Source organism: Watersipora subatra, chromosome 10, assembly GCF_963576615.1.
Source record: "Watersipora subatra chromosome 10, tzWatSuba1.1, whole genome shotgun sequence".
NCBI classification, from domain to species: Eukaryota; Metazoa; Bryozoa; class Gymnolaemata; order Cheilostomatida; family Watersiporidae; genus Watersipora; species Watersipora subatra.
The window spans coordinates 56623036-56639278 of record NC_088717.1 but is presented as its reverse complement, the minus strand read 5'-3'; the positions used below and the strand labels follow the sequence as shown (position 1 = coordinate 56639278).

General features: G+C 36.0%; 1 protein-coding gene across 2 annotated transcripts; it reads left to right on the top strand.

The window, feature by feature from the left end:
• The first annotated feature begins 1010 nt into the window (after window positions 1-1010).
• On the top strand, window positions 1011-4351 carry LOC137406371 (uncharacterized). 2 transcript variants are annotated; one of them, XM_068092941.1, is made up of 6 exons: window positions 1011-1099; window positions 1684-1716; window positions 2018-2080; window positions 2799-2951; window positions 3070-3661; window positions 4044-4351. In XM_068092941.1, the coding sequence occupies exons 1-6, from the start codon at window positions 1073-1075 to the stop codon at window positions 4082-4084; spliced, it is 909 nt and encodes a 302-aa protein (XP_067949042.1). In that variant the 5' UTR covers window positions 1011-1072; the 3' UTR covers window positions 4085-4351. The 2 variants fall into 2 exon arrangements, with proteins under 2 accessions (XP_067949042.1, XP_067949041.1); XM_068092940.1 differs by having other exon boundaries at window positions 1017-1120.
• The last annotated feature ends 11892 nt before the right edge of the window (window positions 4352-16243 follow it).

Below are 16243 nucleotides of genomic sequence, written 5' to 3'. Positions count from 1 at the left end.
TTATAGTGTTATTTTGTAGTGGTAGTTAGATCAGAGTAATCTCATTATAGTGCTATTTTGTAGTGGCAGTTAGACCAGAGTAGTCTCATTATAGTGCTACTTTGTAGTGGCAGTTAGACCAGAGTAGTTTCATGATAGTGTTACTTTGTAGTGGTAGTTAGACCAGAGTAATCTCATGATAGTATTTTTTTCTAGTGGCAGTTAGACCAGAGTAGTATAATTATAGTGTTATTTTGTAGTGGTAGTTAGACCCTACGCCTTCTCAGCATTCGTTTCTTGTGAGAAAGAGCTCCAGAGGTTTTTAATCTGTGTTACATACCCTTTAAACTGAGCAAGTGTTGTTGCTTAACTTTAGTTTTCAACTCGCTGCCTTTACTCACTTATACGGCTTATCATAGAGCACTCCAGAGGTCGTAGTTGCTTTACCGCAATTGTAAAATGCAATTTCAAGTCTATTGATTGTTGACAGTAGGGAAAAGGTACACACGTGCTCACTAGGTGAAGGCTTAAAAATCATGAGGTTTTTTTTGTAAGTTGTTCCCGGGAATCCTGAAGCATGTCAATTGAACAATTCTCGTGTTGTTGGACTTTTTCCTTGATGGATGATGTTTTCAAATCACATGACTTCAGGTTTCCCATAAACTGCCATAAGTATCCAGCAGCCTTTAGCATTGCTTGTATACTTTAAGGGGTTGTGTTATGTCATGACTTAAAATTAAACCAAATACCTCAAACAATTCTTTAAACTATTTTTGATCCGTGTCATCTAATTGGTTACTAGCTTTCTATTGCTTTATCAAACAGGCTCATCCTTCTCTCTTGACCTTGAGAGATCACATCAATGCCTGGATTACATAGAAATAAGCACAAAGGTTTGTAGCCTGTAAAGGGTATTTCCCTAAAAAACTTCCTTGAATGATTCATTGAGGCGAGCGTAGTTCCTTGTACTTCTATTCAATAAAATTGATCAGTAATGCTAAGCGTATAATCAATAAGCTTTAGTCCTCCAACTGAACAGTTGAATGGTACTCAAGCTGTGTGTGGAGAAGCAGTGAGCGGTGCGGACACAAAGATGGATTCAAACAGCTCTAACACTGAGGTTTGTCAGGTCAACCCTTCAGTAAATCATATAGGAAAAGACTAATAAAATGAATTATTCTTTTTAATCAGTTTAATTGTTTTACATCCATTCTAATTACTAATATAAGATAATTATACTAATTTTGACTATTCTCTGGAAGTGTTTAATAAAATAACCGCAAATAGCTTTTTTTCTCACACGCACACTCATTTCTCACACGGTTTCACATGCCATTTGAAAGATGAGAGCTTTGCTGCAATAACCTACATAAAGTGTGTTTGAAACTACGTGTTTAGTAGCTAAGAATTCTTTTTTCCTTTCAAAACTTTCTAGCTTGCACTTGTGTTCATGCTGGGTGAGTTTTAAACCGTTTTGCCACAGTTTGAAATGAGACTGGCCATTGGTATATCTTTATAATTTCAATTGTTTAACTAGATAAATAATCAAGCCTTAGACCTGAAACATTGTTGTTGACCTTGATCATCTGTTATGCCACGAGTGCTCACATATCAGCGAATAAACAGATATAAAAATATATTTATTTTTAGCTGGTTTATTTTTCTGATCACCAACTGCTACTATGAATGTTATGCATATTGTAGAATGGAGCAGAGACATCCTCTATGCACGGGAGGGTATGTAGCAAACATCACTCATATCGGCAATCTTTGCCTGCCATAGGGGTGACGTTAGTATTGCTATAGGAAGTTACCATAGCTTAAACAACAAATATTTACATAACAAGCATTAATACTGTATAAATGTCAATAAGAAGCAAACTTCTGTATTCCTCGTGTCAAACTGTTTGTATAGGCAAAAGGAGAAAACTGGTTTTTTAGGAAGTAACTAGCTGTGTTTGTATGGCTCTTGGTTTTCAGCTGTACATTGACATTTATCTAGAGAAGAGCAAGCCCAATGTTTGCTTCTTTCCTGCAGATTGCTCAGATGGTGACAAGAAATGGACAGATAGTTTGCCAAGCCAGCTGCAGCACAACCAAGGTATTCCCTTGTAAAATTGCAGGCGTAAATCTTTGTATTTTTGCATGATAAAGGAAGCTGGTTTAAATGTACTGCTTTGCGACCAAATACTTTCAGTTAAACTATATAGAGAAAACATAAAGATTTTCAGGAAAGTATTAGTTCCTGTCTTGAGACTTTTGATAATTCCTGACTTTTATAAATGATTGAACTCTTTGGTCACAATTGTTTTGGCTCTATTCAGATTTATAATTGCTCTTTGTTCAGAAAAGTTTCAGAACTTTTATGTTTAATTCAACTTCAACTTGATCCAAGTTTGAAGTTTTTGGATTGTTTGGTTGTCAGCTTGCACGGTGATGTCACGGGCTTATAAAAATTGTAGTTTGAGTCAAATTCATCTTGTTTCTTACAAATACACCGGTAGATTTTAAATATAACGCTAGACTTGAAGCTATCACTTTCAAAACATTTGGCTGCACAATAAAAATAGATGAAAGTTACTTTACAAAATGGTTCATTTTAAACTTAGTGATAGACTTAGTAAACATTCCGTGTTTACTTCCTAAACGAAATGCAGCAGGTGGACAAACAGAAAGATGAGAAAGCATTTTACCAACATAACTTTACCAAACTTTGAAGGTCTATGATAATTAGTATTTTAAAGACACAAGCTGCAGCAATGTCATTGTAATGTGAATAAGGCGTAGACAACTCCTCTAAGCAAAAATTTGTGTTCTAGGAGATTCTAAATGCAGATGTAACCTTGGAGGCAGAATTAGCGCAGGTTCAGAATCAGGCACACAAGATTCTTAATGACTTTACCCATGATAATGTAATGATTGAGGGGCTCTTTGACATTATCCGAAAGACCCTACAAAATGGTGGAGTAGTGGTAAGTATGGCTACTGAAGTTGACATCTGATGGCAGTCAATAGTTTGACCCTCTAGAATTTTATATTTTAGAGCACAATATTTTAGTTTTTTTTAAAGTAAAACTGTATTATTTTTAGCCTCCCGAGTGTAATGATTTCCGTTGGCCATCAGGGCTGGAAGAATTCATAGACTCACTTAGAAGAGCCTGTGAAATCCAAGTCAACGAATCTGAGAGTCGTCTGGTTGAGCTGATGAATAAATTGGTGGATGATGTTGAGGCGACAATCAGCTGTGTTGAAATATCCATCAAGTTTCCTTCCAAAAGAGCAAGATTTGAATTTCTCCAAATGTTGCTGAAAAGGGAGCTACCTCAAAAGATTGCCAAGGCTGTGTTTGATGAAAAGTTCTGTGCTCTACTTTCAACACCTAATGAGGTTTGGTTAGCAGCGCAACAGAGCCGGCCAGATGAAAGCCAGAAAGGCATGCTGCAGGGATTTCTAGAGCGGATCTGTGATTTGATATCCGTTCGAATTACATTTCAAGTCGATCAACTCATTTCTAAATCCGGCATTCCAAACTTTCCTTTTAAGTTCAACGTTTCCGCTGCTAACTTGATGCTGCCACACCATGACACTGAAAGGACAGATAAGAGTGCGATGGTACAAAGGATACAGAACTATCTCAAGCAGGATGCAGACTTGTTCAGCTTGATTGGCCCTTTTCTGACAGGTGTGAACAACTTCTTATGCATAAGAATAGCAGTCGATATCTAACAAACCCATCCATGAAAAAATAGCCCTTTTATGTAGTTTGGAAATAACTTGTTAGTATAAGAAAGGTTTCCTAACTCTCATTGACCAATTTGTGAAATACAATTATGTAATGAAAACTTACATTAAATAGACAAAGCAGCAATCACTCCGAGCATGTCTGTTGGTCAAGAGTTTTAAAAGTGCCAGTTTAAATTGATATCTTCAGTTTAATAGAAGACATGAAGAATGCTCACAAAAGAAGATCGATAGTTTTTGCAAGCAAAGATACATATTTATTTTTTACTATAATCTAATTGTGTACACACTGTTTTATATCGCAATGATGTGATACTTTTTAGAGAGCCTACAAAGAAGAATATCTGGAACAGAATCAGAGTAGCTTACGTTATCTAGATGCTGACACCTGCCCACCCCTGTTCGACACTTGCCCACTCTTTTTTGACAATTGCTGACACCTGCTCACTCCTGTTTGAGATTTGCTGACACCTGCTCACTCCTGTTTGAGACTTGCTGACACCTGCTCACTCCTGTTTGAGACTTGCTGACACCTGTTCACCCGGTTTGAAACTTGCGAATACTTGCTCACCTTTTGCGATGTACGGCATCAAAGATACTTTTTAGCAATTTTGCTTGTAATGAACCAATAAATAAGTATCTGTTCTCAACTATTGTGATGACAGTATCCTTATTAGATGCACCAATTACATAGACAAGATTTCAATCTTTTCAACTGAATGCATGGTAGATAAAAGCCTACTTGAGCAATAGAATTGGTTTGTTTAGTGACACTGGATAAGAATGCTGACAGACAATGCTAGTCAAAAGCATGCTGACACATAGTGCAGCCATAGTTCTGACTGAGGTCACACCCTAATTCTATTGCTGTTGTTCAGCGCTTCAACGCTTAAAGAGACTATGATATTGTTTATGCTGCCGCTGCCTATGGTAAGGCTGCTTAAGATTCATAGATTGTTCATTGAAAGCTATTTTAAAACAAATGACTTCCGTGTCATAAAGAAAGCGCACTTTTGGTTGTGACAACTAAAAACATGAATAAGACTGTATATTTAATGTTCCACAAACCTTAACAAGAGTTATCTACCCCTTAAGCATAATAAAGTTGAAATAACTTAAACAAGAATAGATTTAGCATTTGAGTCTGAGCACTTTAAAATAATAACTCACAAAATGTGTTTTTTGAATAAATAAGTGCAACAAAAGATTTGTGCCATGGACATATACTTGTTGCTGTTACTTTCTATTGCTGTCGGTCCGGACAGTGTTGGTCTGATAGCGGAATAGGAGTCCATCTACAGTTTTTATCTTTAGCCAGTGCAGGTAATTATCACCAGTGCAGGTAAATATTCTCAATCGCATCCACTGCAAATATACTGAGACAAAACCCTCAAATAGAGTTTTGTGGTCATGCAGTTTTCTCAATTTTTTGCAATAGAAGTACTTCTGTAAGGTAACATACTGCATAAGATCAGATGCTTTACAGAATAATAATTATTCTGGATAAAACACAATTAAAAAAATGGAACATGGAAGTCTCAAACATGTAGATGACACGTTCCAGCCATGATCATCCGTGTCTTCAATGTATAAGTAAAAAACGAACAAAACCCAAATGAAATATTTGAGTTTTGTTACTAATATTGCTAACGCCGTTGCTGTTAATATTGCTAACAACATTGTTACTAATGTTGCTAACGCCGTTGCTGTTAATATTGCTAACAACATTGTTACTAATGTTGCTAACGCCGTTGCTGTTAATATTGCTAACAACATTGTTACTAATGTTGCTAACGCCGTTGCTGTTAATATTGCTAACAACGTTGCTGTTAATACTGCTAACAACATTGTTGTTAATATTGCTAACTACGTTGCTGTTAATATTGCTAACAGCGTTGCTGTTAATATTGCTAACGATGGAAAGAGCTTTAGTAATGATGCATAGTTTTGTGGCACCAAGTAGCTTAAGCTTGATGATGAGTCACTAGGAGCACTGAACCTTCTTTGCTATCACAGAACATGATTTTCCTTGCTTTAGCAAGTGCAGAATAACACGGTGCTGTTGCTGCATGAGCCATGATGAATTAAGCCAAACAAACTGTAGATTGTTTGTAGCAGTGCTGCACACTGAATACTGAATAATATCTAAGCCTAGTTCCCATATCGGCTGCGAGACCCCGGCGGTAATCTTGCGCAGCAAAACACGAGCTAGGCTTGGTGGCTTTTGTTCACGAACTACATCGCTAATAATCACATACAAAATGTTCTCTCGCCATGCCGTTTTAAAAATGCTGACCTTCACCTTGCCTGCAGCTCTTCGTGAAAGTTGAACAGCGCTGAACTGTCGCGTTGACCGCCGACAACTACCGGCAGTACTCGGAGGCACTCGGAGGCACTTGGCGCGTAGGTTCACTTTTCACAACTGTTAGACCTGCGGTGCTGTTGCTGGTGCTTGCGCCATATATAGAAACCAGGCTTTAGTGTTTGGAGTTATGCAAGGCATAACGCCTTTAGCAATGAACTTCAGAGTATATTTTTTGAACATTGCATTTATATGTATAACTTTTAGAACCAAGAAAATAGCAATTGAAACTCAAGTATGAGTGAATCACCTTGGATTTTAACATTACAACGTTTTTAACTGCATTGGATTGGTGGTGAATAGCTTGAGGATTAAAAATGGTCCAACCGGTAAGCAAACGCTTCAAAGTTTTATAGAAATTTATCACTGATCACGGACAACTTGAAAAAAAATTTACACGCCAACTAAACACGCGAGAGCTGTACCAAGGGCAAAACCACTTAAACCAAGTTACAATATTTATTTTATTAAAGAATATTACAGAAAGCTCTGCTTCATTTTATAGCAGTATTTATACAACCTGGTATTGTATATAGTTAATGCTATGGAGATAGGCACCGATACCTGCATGTGTGTAACTACTACATTGCCTCAGCTTTCTAGAGAAAATTCTACAAATAGACTGCAGCATATCCTAAATCAAGGTGAAAGCTAATTTCCCAATTATACCCTAGTAAAAATTTTCTCAAAGCTCAATACTGAACTTGAAGCATCATTAAGTGTACGTCATTAAGTGTACAGCATTAAGTGTACAGCATTAAGTGTACAGCATTAAGTGTACAGCATTAAGTGTACATTATTAAGTGTACATTATTAAGTGTACATCATTAAGTGGACATCATTAAGTGTACATCATTAAGTGTACGTCATTAAGTGTACAGCATTAAGTGTACAGCATTAAGTGTACAGCATTAAGTGTACATTATTAAGTGTACATTATTAAGTGTACATCATTAAGTGGACATCATTAAGTGTACATCATTAAGTGTACAGCATTAAGTGTACGTCATTAAGTGTACGTCATTAAGTGTATGTCATTAAGTGTACATCATTAAGTGTACGTCATTAAGTGTACATAATTAAGTGTACAGCATTAAGTGTACATCATTAAGTGTACATCATTAAGTGTACAGCATTAAGTGTACGTCATTAAGTGTATGTCATTAGGTGTACGTCATTAAGTGTACATCATTAAGTGTACATTATTAAGTGTACATCATTAAGTGTACATCATTAAGTGTACAGCATTAAGTGTACATCATTATTTAAGTGTACGTCATTAAGTGTACATCATGAAGTGTACGTAGAACATCAGAGGTATTAGCAGCGCTTATAATCAAACAAGAACAAGCAATTCAAGTAGTCACAAACAGCTTTTACTGGTTTCAATTGTTATAAACTGCTTTAAAAAACATGCCATATATGGGAGCTGATGCCCAGTGAGTTATACCCTACCCTAGGTATTCATCATACGAGCTTATATGAAAGAAAAGGCTTGCTTATGTCCGTTAATGGAATAGAATTACCCCTTTTATTAATGAGTTAGGCACTCTTTGTTCTTTTGTTTATGTAAGAAATGAATACGCTAACCTTGAGAAGGTCAATGCTTTTGTACAGCAAGAGTGTAATCTATCAGTTTATTTGAACAATCAATTACCTGACTCTGTGAAAGCAAGTATTCCATTGATTAATTTTGTCAAAGGCTGGCTAACTGGCTCTGAAGTTGCAAGTAATGGTTAAACTTTGATAACTTGTAAACTCATGTTTTGACCTTTAAGTTTATATATACCTCTAAACAGCTCAATTTGCAAATGACTATATTTATGAAGTATTTTACATAAAAGAGGCTTGAGAGCCTAGATATGTATTGCATTTGTATTCCGTTTGTAAAAATCTAAACACATATATGTATAACATGTTGATAACAATATTGCTAAAATATCTAGATACTAAAATAGTAAAAAAATAGCTATAGCGGTATTAATAAAGTAATACAAGTTTAATACATGTGAAATAATAAATAATGAATGTAGAATATTAATATTGCCAGCGATTGATATAAAAAGCAAGCTATTGTAAGGAAATTACACTGTACTCGGGCTATTTTTTGACATCAATGGCTGACAAATTATTTCATTAATAACTTTCCTGGCTTTGTCAATAAAGAGATAAAAAGTCTAGCGAATGAAGCGAGAATGATCAGCCTAGACATAAAGCTATAGGCATTAGATGCCTACGCAGCAAGCAAGCAAATTACTCTACAGCAGTTAAACATGGACAATAAGCATGGGTTCAGCAGAAGCAATAGACAGTTTCCATCAGAAACAGCTTAGAAAGATGCAATCGCAAACTGGCCGAGAAAAATCGGCAATGACCTGGTGTATAAGTGAGAACAACTATGGAGTGAAGTAATTCCAAAACAGAGGTTGAGATTCAATGGGCATGTTAGTAGGATGAAAGATGAAGCGCCGGTCACTATTTCCATGGCAGAGTACTATAGACCACTCAAGGTGAACAGAGGAGTGCCTAAGTTCACATAGAACAGGAATCTGTAGTTAGACTTGGATAAGCTAGGTATTAGTGTAATCAAAGATTATGTCTCAGGATGTCGGGATGGGATGTTTTAATAATTTCTCTGGGCAAAACTTGAGGAATGGAAGTAATGAGGCTACAGAAGCGTGGCAGATGATGAAGACTTTGGCTGTAGCCTTTGTACTTATTAGGCTTGATGAAGGTCTGTCAGCACTTTGACAGAGTTCCAAAAATGGATGGTAGATTATTCACCAGTGATTTGGGTTAAAATTAATACTCGTCTACTTATCTCTGATGTGAGAAACGAGTCCATTTTAGCGAACCTTCTATTACAGCTTTCGGAGTCCGGCTATAGAAGACTATGGGATGGCTAATAGCATTACTGAGAGTAATTGCTTTAATATGATCGACTTTATCCAAATATATTTTAGCCACAGTCACAAGTTAATTAACAATTGTCCACTTTCATTTTCATGACAATCCTATCAAGAAATGTCTTTTTCAGACTCATTTAAAATTCACCCCATCCTGTTCCTTTGAAACTGTTACCCTCTGATAATTACACAAACCATTACAAACACTCTTATTTGTGTTGTGCTCTAAGTAATGAGGACCTTTACAAGCACCTGTTTTAGGCACAAAGGCATATTGTGCTAGTCATTTCCAACAACCAAACAGCACTCAATATTATTGAGTGTTATCGGCTTCTTGTTCCCTTCGTGTTATGACATTATGAAAGTCAGTTCACATACGGTGTGTATATTTGATACAAGTAGCATGATTCCTTCTGTCATCACTGCGCGATCACCAAAGGGAGGTATTATTTTACTCCTTAGACTTAGCTCCAACGATGAATAAAAAATTACACAGTATTTGTTACAGCTTTATGACGCATAATATACAAATGAATAAGCTCCTCCCCTTAAACAGAGCGTACACCGTACCTTCTATAAGTAACAATTACAGAATATAACTCTTGCGAATTAAGCCAGAACACTCTTTAGATTGTCTCATATAACGACACGATTCTGTTGAAACTTTCATGTTGTCAGATAATTGTTCAACTCTCAACAATGTAAGTAGTAAAACAATTAGTCTTATATAGAAGTTTTTACTAGTTGGGTTCAATAACAAATAGTTCAAAGTATGTAGAACACAAATGTACAATTAAACTATTATAGATAATAGATACTCTCAGTATAATCATTCGGAAAATGTGTACAAGGAACCTCATATATATGTACAAAGTATTTAGGATCGTTGTAGTGGCAGTATCCTAAGCTCTGATCGTAAATATCGCTGCATTTTTTGGTAGGTTTATATACGCTACATTTATTTTAACGCATTAAAGAAGAGGTTGGTTGTGATGAAATAGTCCTTGGCCATGAAAAACTTTTACAGGAGGTATTGTAAGTTTCTACAGGAAGTTTCTACGCATCTATTCAAAATGCTAATTTAGATTTCTTACTTTTGGAATGGCAGCACGCTCAAGCGCTGTCAGCCAGTTGGGTGACAATAACGCTAGAATAAGGGTAACAGAAAATGGGAAGTATGGGATAAATCTTTCTTTCTGCCAGCCCAACATTTTAAATAGAAAACAATCAAAATTGTAAAAGAATAATCATAGAAATAAAAAGTTAAAATGAGACACTTATGCGAAGTTGTCTTCTTTTTCTCAACCTCGTACATCTACAAGTTTTTACATTCAAAAGAGAGGACGACAGTCGAAAGAGGATTTCTCAACATTGGTCATTGGAGTCATTGGAGCTGTTCTCTTTTATAGATGTTTTTGTTAGCCCGTGAGAAATTATGTAGGTGCTCAGGCTCTGGTCTTTATGTTGTCAAAGGTTGATATTCGAGTGACATTGTATCGAGCGTGTCATGAAAGTGTACCGGTTCCAAAAGGATGACTAACTCCAGTTACAGCTGTGTACATGTCACCTGATCCACGTCACCTGATCCATGTCCTGATCCACCGGTTGACGCATTTGTTTTGCTGATTGCCCAAATTGCAAACATTTCTTGTTGCTCAGGTGCTCCTCTCTTTTTGTATTCGCTTTCACTGCTAGCTTCACACAGCACTGTAATAAGCCACTCCACAGCATTTTAAGCTCAACCACCATAAACTGTAAAGCAAAAGGTTTTTTGATTTAACTTATTCCATGCTATGGCGGCGAGTAGATAAGTAAAAACTTGTCTTTACAAGATATTGCCCATTTTTCCATAATACAAAATGCATAACCTATGTTGGGTTTCAATGACATGCACAAAGAATTCAGTCATTTTTTGCAAATATTCCACTTCTTGCCGTGACATTAATTTTCAAACTTCTTATAAATCAAATGCTGATATAGGATAATTGGAGTGCTGAAAGCCATTTGCGAACAAGATCTAGGAAGGATCTAGAAACTATAACATATGGCAGTTTTGACAGCAAAACAACAAAGAAGATGGTAAACAGCCCCAAGCTGCAACGGCGGCACACCAACCTTCTTGGGTTGGTGTTGGTTAGTGTCTCAGCCATTAGCTAATGATAGTTTAATAGTTGTGGTTGAAAAGATATATTACTATTAATCAAAAACTAAATCCTCAGGTAAGAGCTTAAACACATTGTGGCTTAGGGAATTACTGAGATTTATAAAGTAGAGGGGCAGCATTCGCACCCATTTAATTGTCCAGAGTTTGTTCCAAATTTGGCAATTCAGATCTTTATAAGATCGAATCTCTGAAACAAGTTCAGGAATGATTAGGCATTTGATTTAAAAAACAATGTGAGTAGTTTCAAGACCGACAAGCGAATCAGGTTATTAGGGAACATGTCGTACAGGCGTGAAGAACGATTTATAAGTTACAGTATGTGCGACAATTCGGTTGCAAAATGGCAGCTAGTATTACCAGTACAGTAAAACTTTTTATGTATATCAAGCCGGTAATTTAATTTGCTGCATACTACTAGATACAAACAGGTAACTTGTCTATAGTCCAATTATTTGTCAATTGATTTGACAGTAAATGAAAAAAGGTTATTGAGCACAGTGTAGTCAATCTTTCTGAAAGCTTTTACTCGCACAAGTGCGTGTAGTCTCAAACAATGTATGTATGCTTGCGAACTGCCTTTTAGTTTATGAGCTACCAGAGCTGAGGATAAGAAAGTTCCGTGATCAATGAAAGCGAATGTAAAGGTTGTTAGTTTCTAAACAAACATGCCACACCCACTATTTTCATATAATCTCTCTATACTCAATTTTACAGCTACTGCAACCGGGAGTGGCTGGAAGTGCAACTGGGAGTTGTGGTCTCTCCATTGAAGATTATATAAAATAGCCTGTTTGTTTGCAAGCTCGAATATCGGTTTCCAGTTTTGGGCACGAGACTTATACACAACACTGAGCGCTACCAATTAGCACTGAGCTATAGGTCTCTAGATTTTGGGCTACGAATTTATGAAACAGTTTTTTGCTTTTAATTTTAATTAGAACTTTGTAAGCATGGCGATAACAAAGACACAAGCGGTTCAACTTGACTACAATACGAACAGATCTACGAAACACCAAAAATAAAGTTCTATATCTATTCATAAATATGCTAGTTGAATGGTAGTTTTACCTCATAGTTATGAACGCTTCAAAGGTTTTTGTGACCAACCGTTGGTCGTTGTCTTTTTATGTAGACAAAGTGAGTTGAATAAAAGGTTATGACATCATTATTTACAACAGCTATTGTAGTATATAATATATATATATATATTAAAGTGTGCAGTTAAATATTTGTACCTTTATGTAGTTTTGTTATAATATTACTGGACAAAATTGATGTATGAAGGGAGTTACTTACATAGAATAGTTTTGTTGTATAGCAGTATTAGCGAAAGCAGATAGCATAATGGAAAAACACCCAAGCACCCAAGGTATGCGCACTATTACATGACACCTAATACATCGGAGGAACAGCAATAACGACAGTCATCATATACCCATCTTCAAGCAGCTTAGGAACCTCCTGTGGAAGTAGCCCATGCAGAAAGATACACCAATTGACATGCCAGAAAACCATTTAAAAGAAATTAGAACTCTACCAGACACAACCGAATAAATTAGAGTTAGCCATCATCTCTTAATCCTTACAATATTATGACGCACTTAAAACAAGTTCACTCAATCTCTAACTTTCTGCTTCATAAAGAAGAAAACCTGATTGCTCAAACAATTTTTCACAAGCTATCAGAGCCATCTATAAAAAAAACAGTTCCTACGACTCAGCATCTCTCTCCCTCTCTCTCAGCCCTCTCCCTCGTCCTCAGCTGATCCTCTTCTACCTCACTATATCAATTGCCGAGCCTCTATTTATCTAAGGACTGACTCTTGAAACTCGCAGCTGTATAGAGCCACTTCTATAGTAACATTCAATCAATCCTGTCAATAACAAATGCAACAAAGTCATAAATTACTATTTCTTCAGTTTTAAGTGTGTGCTGTTATATTTTTGTGTTGGGTTGTTCATCAGGATCCATTCAATGGTGCCGTAGTCTGTTTTCTATTACTATTTTCAATAATATCTTGTTTCGAGAACAAACGAGCAGCTGTATTTGTGGCTTCGTATCTTATTTCGTAAAAATCTGTTAAAAACAGCACCCTTAACCATAATCCAGAAATAAGAGTTGTCCTACACTGAGCAGCACAAAAGGATAACTCCATTATAAGTGGCAATTAAGATTAAATTAATAAATAAAACTGGTTGGAATCTTATAAAAATGTTTTGTTTTTTATTAATTTTGAAAATACTGTGTACTTTTAAGACTTTTGACAAATAGTTGATCTTTAGCAGATAAAAATTACTCAGCTTCCATTTCCTTAATTAAACCAAAGTAATTTTCTTAAGAATATAAAAGAAAAACAAAAGTTAAAGCAATTGTTTTTTGTTGTTATAATTATTTGCAAATATCTTTAGTTATAAAATATTTTCCGGAAATAAACTTACATGAAGTGGTAGATAACTTTGATGATTATAGAGAACAAAATTTTCTGATATTCTACCGACTCACATAAAGAACTCAATTTTGTACAGAATCGTAATTTTCTTACTTATTGTATATTACATCCATGTTGGTTATTCTATATGGTGACAGATGAACATATGCAAACAGTCTCTCATGATTTCTCATAATTTCTCATAATTTCTCTGATTTCTCTATTCTATATTGTAAATAATAAGCTGTGGTGACATTATGATTGCCAAATATATGGTGTATTTGGCAATCTGGTCTCTACTTAGTTCTTTTGTATTGTAAATTAGTTTTATTAAAATAACTTCTGACAAACAATTGTAGGAACACTGCAGTGGCTGTATCAGATTCAAACAGACCAGAATGTGACACGAGGTCATTAGACAGAAGTTTAATGACTGACACAGCGACAGCGCTTGAGTCTATTGTTACCATCATTGTTAGTGTCAAAATTGCTCAGCGACCAGCACCCGGACCATCTGACAATCACAGCCAGACAACAGATTCTTGTGACCTTTGGAATGGCCTTTGGAACTTGGTGCAAAATAAAAAACAACGTCTCAAGTTTGAAGCGATATGTTTGGACATTATTAATATGATTGGAGTTTCGGGTGAGTTTTCTGGTTGCCAAGATGTTGAGAAAAAACTGAAGGAGTTTGACCAAGAAGTCTCTCTAGAAAATTCCCAAAGGACAAACCAAAACTTGAAGAACAGTCCACTTTATGCGGCAGCGCGGCAGTCATGGAGTAAATCTGACAAGGATGCACTGGTTTTGCGTGCGGCTATGGTCAACTACCTGCTCATTAATCAAGGCAATCTCTCTCTTAAAGAGTTGGCTAAAGAAGCTAAGAGGGCTTGTCTATTCACGGATAAAATCTGCAGCTTCTTAGATGCTATCGCCAAAGATCCCTGTGCATATTCATTGACTGATTTTCTTTCTAACGTCAAAGAGTCTGATGAACATTTTTCCAAATGCTTGGAAAAAAGTACAGCATATGATGAAGTGAGAAAGGTAAGAAAAGTACTAATATAAAGACTATTTTTTGGCTTATAACAATAAATGAGGTGAAAAAACGTGAAGGCTAGCGGCATATCTTGGTAGCATTGCATGATGGAGTTGGCAATGACCTGTACTAGGGACGCCAATGACACATTGTTATGCAGCTTTACTAACATCCAAGTCAACAAACAGGAGATAGTAATGTACAACGCAGTGAGGCTGTATCCTTGGTATCTTAGCTCGACACCCAAACGTATAAACTCATAAAATATTCAGTTTCAATTCATCACAATCCTTCTAATATGAGGAACATGTTCAGCTTTATTAACAGTTCTATATTTTTCTAACTCACAAGAGACTGTCTACTGTTTTCTCAACTGTAGGCAGGTATAATTGAGAAATGGATCATCCAATGAGAGTCTAGAGTTATTCCACGGAAGTTTATGACATCAATTTTTATACCCTTTCATTACCTAAAATACTATGAGCTGTGAAAATACAGTCTTGTATTACCGATAGGTACAGATGAGAGTGAGAGAGAATTTCCAGAAGTATAGAGATGACGTTGAGTGAGTATAGCTGGAGTTTTTTGCATTTTTATGTACTACAACATAATCATGTCAGTCGCCATTTTTATGGTTCAGCTACTGAGTTTATAAAAATGTGTAATTCTTTTGCTTTAGGAAGTTGCAGCTGGAGGAAGCACAAAATTCATTTCGCACTCAACTTCGACCGTATGTATTTACATTATTATTTTAGTTTAAATAATCTTTTCTTTATTTATTTAGTGTTGCCACCCAAGTTTAGTTTGTTTCTAATTTCTAAATAGTGTTTTTAAAAGTTTTTTTCTTTCAGTCAACATGACATTGAAACTTTTGAGAGGGTGCGTCAAAATTTGCAGTTTCGTCCCGTGCCCTATCCTGCCACCGTACAAATGGAAGACCATCAGCAGGTACTACAGATTTTGGTACTGCATTATTTGTGTAACAAATAATGTTGCTAGTTTATATTGATCTTGTAAATAGTTATTGAGCGAGGAAGTGGAGTCTTCCGGTAATTGAATCCACTGGCATCAAATTTCATCATAGATTTGATATTTCTAGGATTGTGTTGCGTGAATATAAGTTATATTCAACACCTAAAAACTTGAGCGTACAGTAGAAATTTGCAGCAATAGGTTTGTATCTATTTTATTTAATTGATTTAAAATTTCCTATATTGCTGCAGCTGACAGAGTACTGACAGTCTATGTCTGGTGCTTCCAGGTTTCTTCTCAGGCCTGGTAGTTTGGTATTTTAGTCACTCCCATCTTTTCATTTATTTGAAAGCCCATGACCTGATGATCAGGATGATCTGCCAACAATACATCTATACTTATGAGTTCTCGCTGAAGACACCAATCAGTTTAGGCTAAAACTTGCTTAATTCAATATGCTAGTCTGTACTATTATGAGAGTGGTGTCTGCCCAAAACCACACTAAGAGCGTAAGGAAATAAATTACCTTGCATGGGAATTGAACTCAGGTACTCAGATACTCAGATGTACAGTCTGGCCCTCTAACCACAACACCACTCAGCCACCTTACCACCTGATGAATTAGTTATGAACATACTGATTACTCATTAC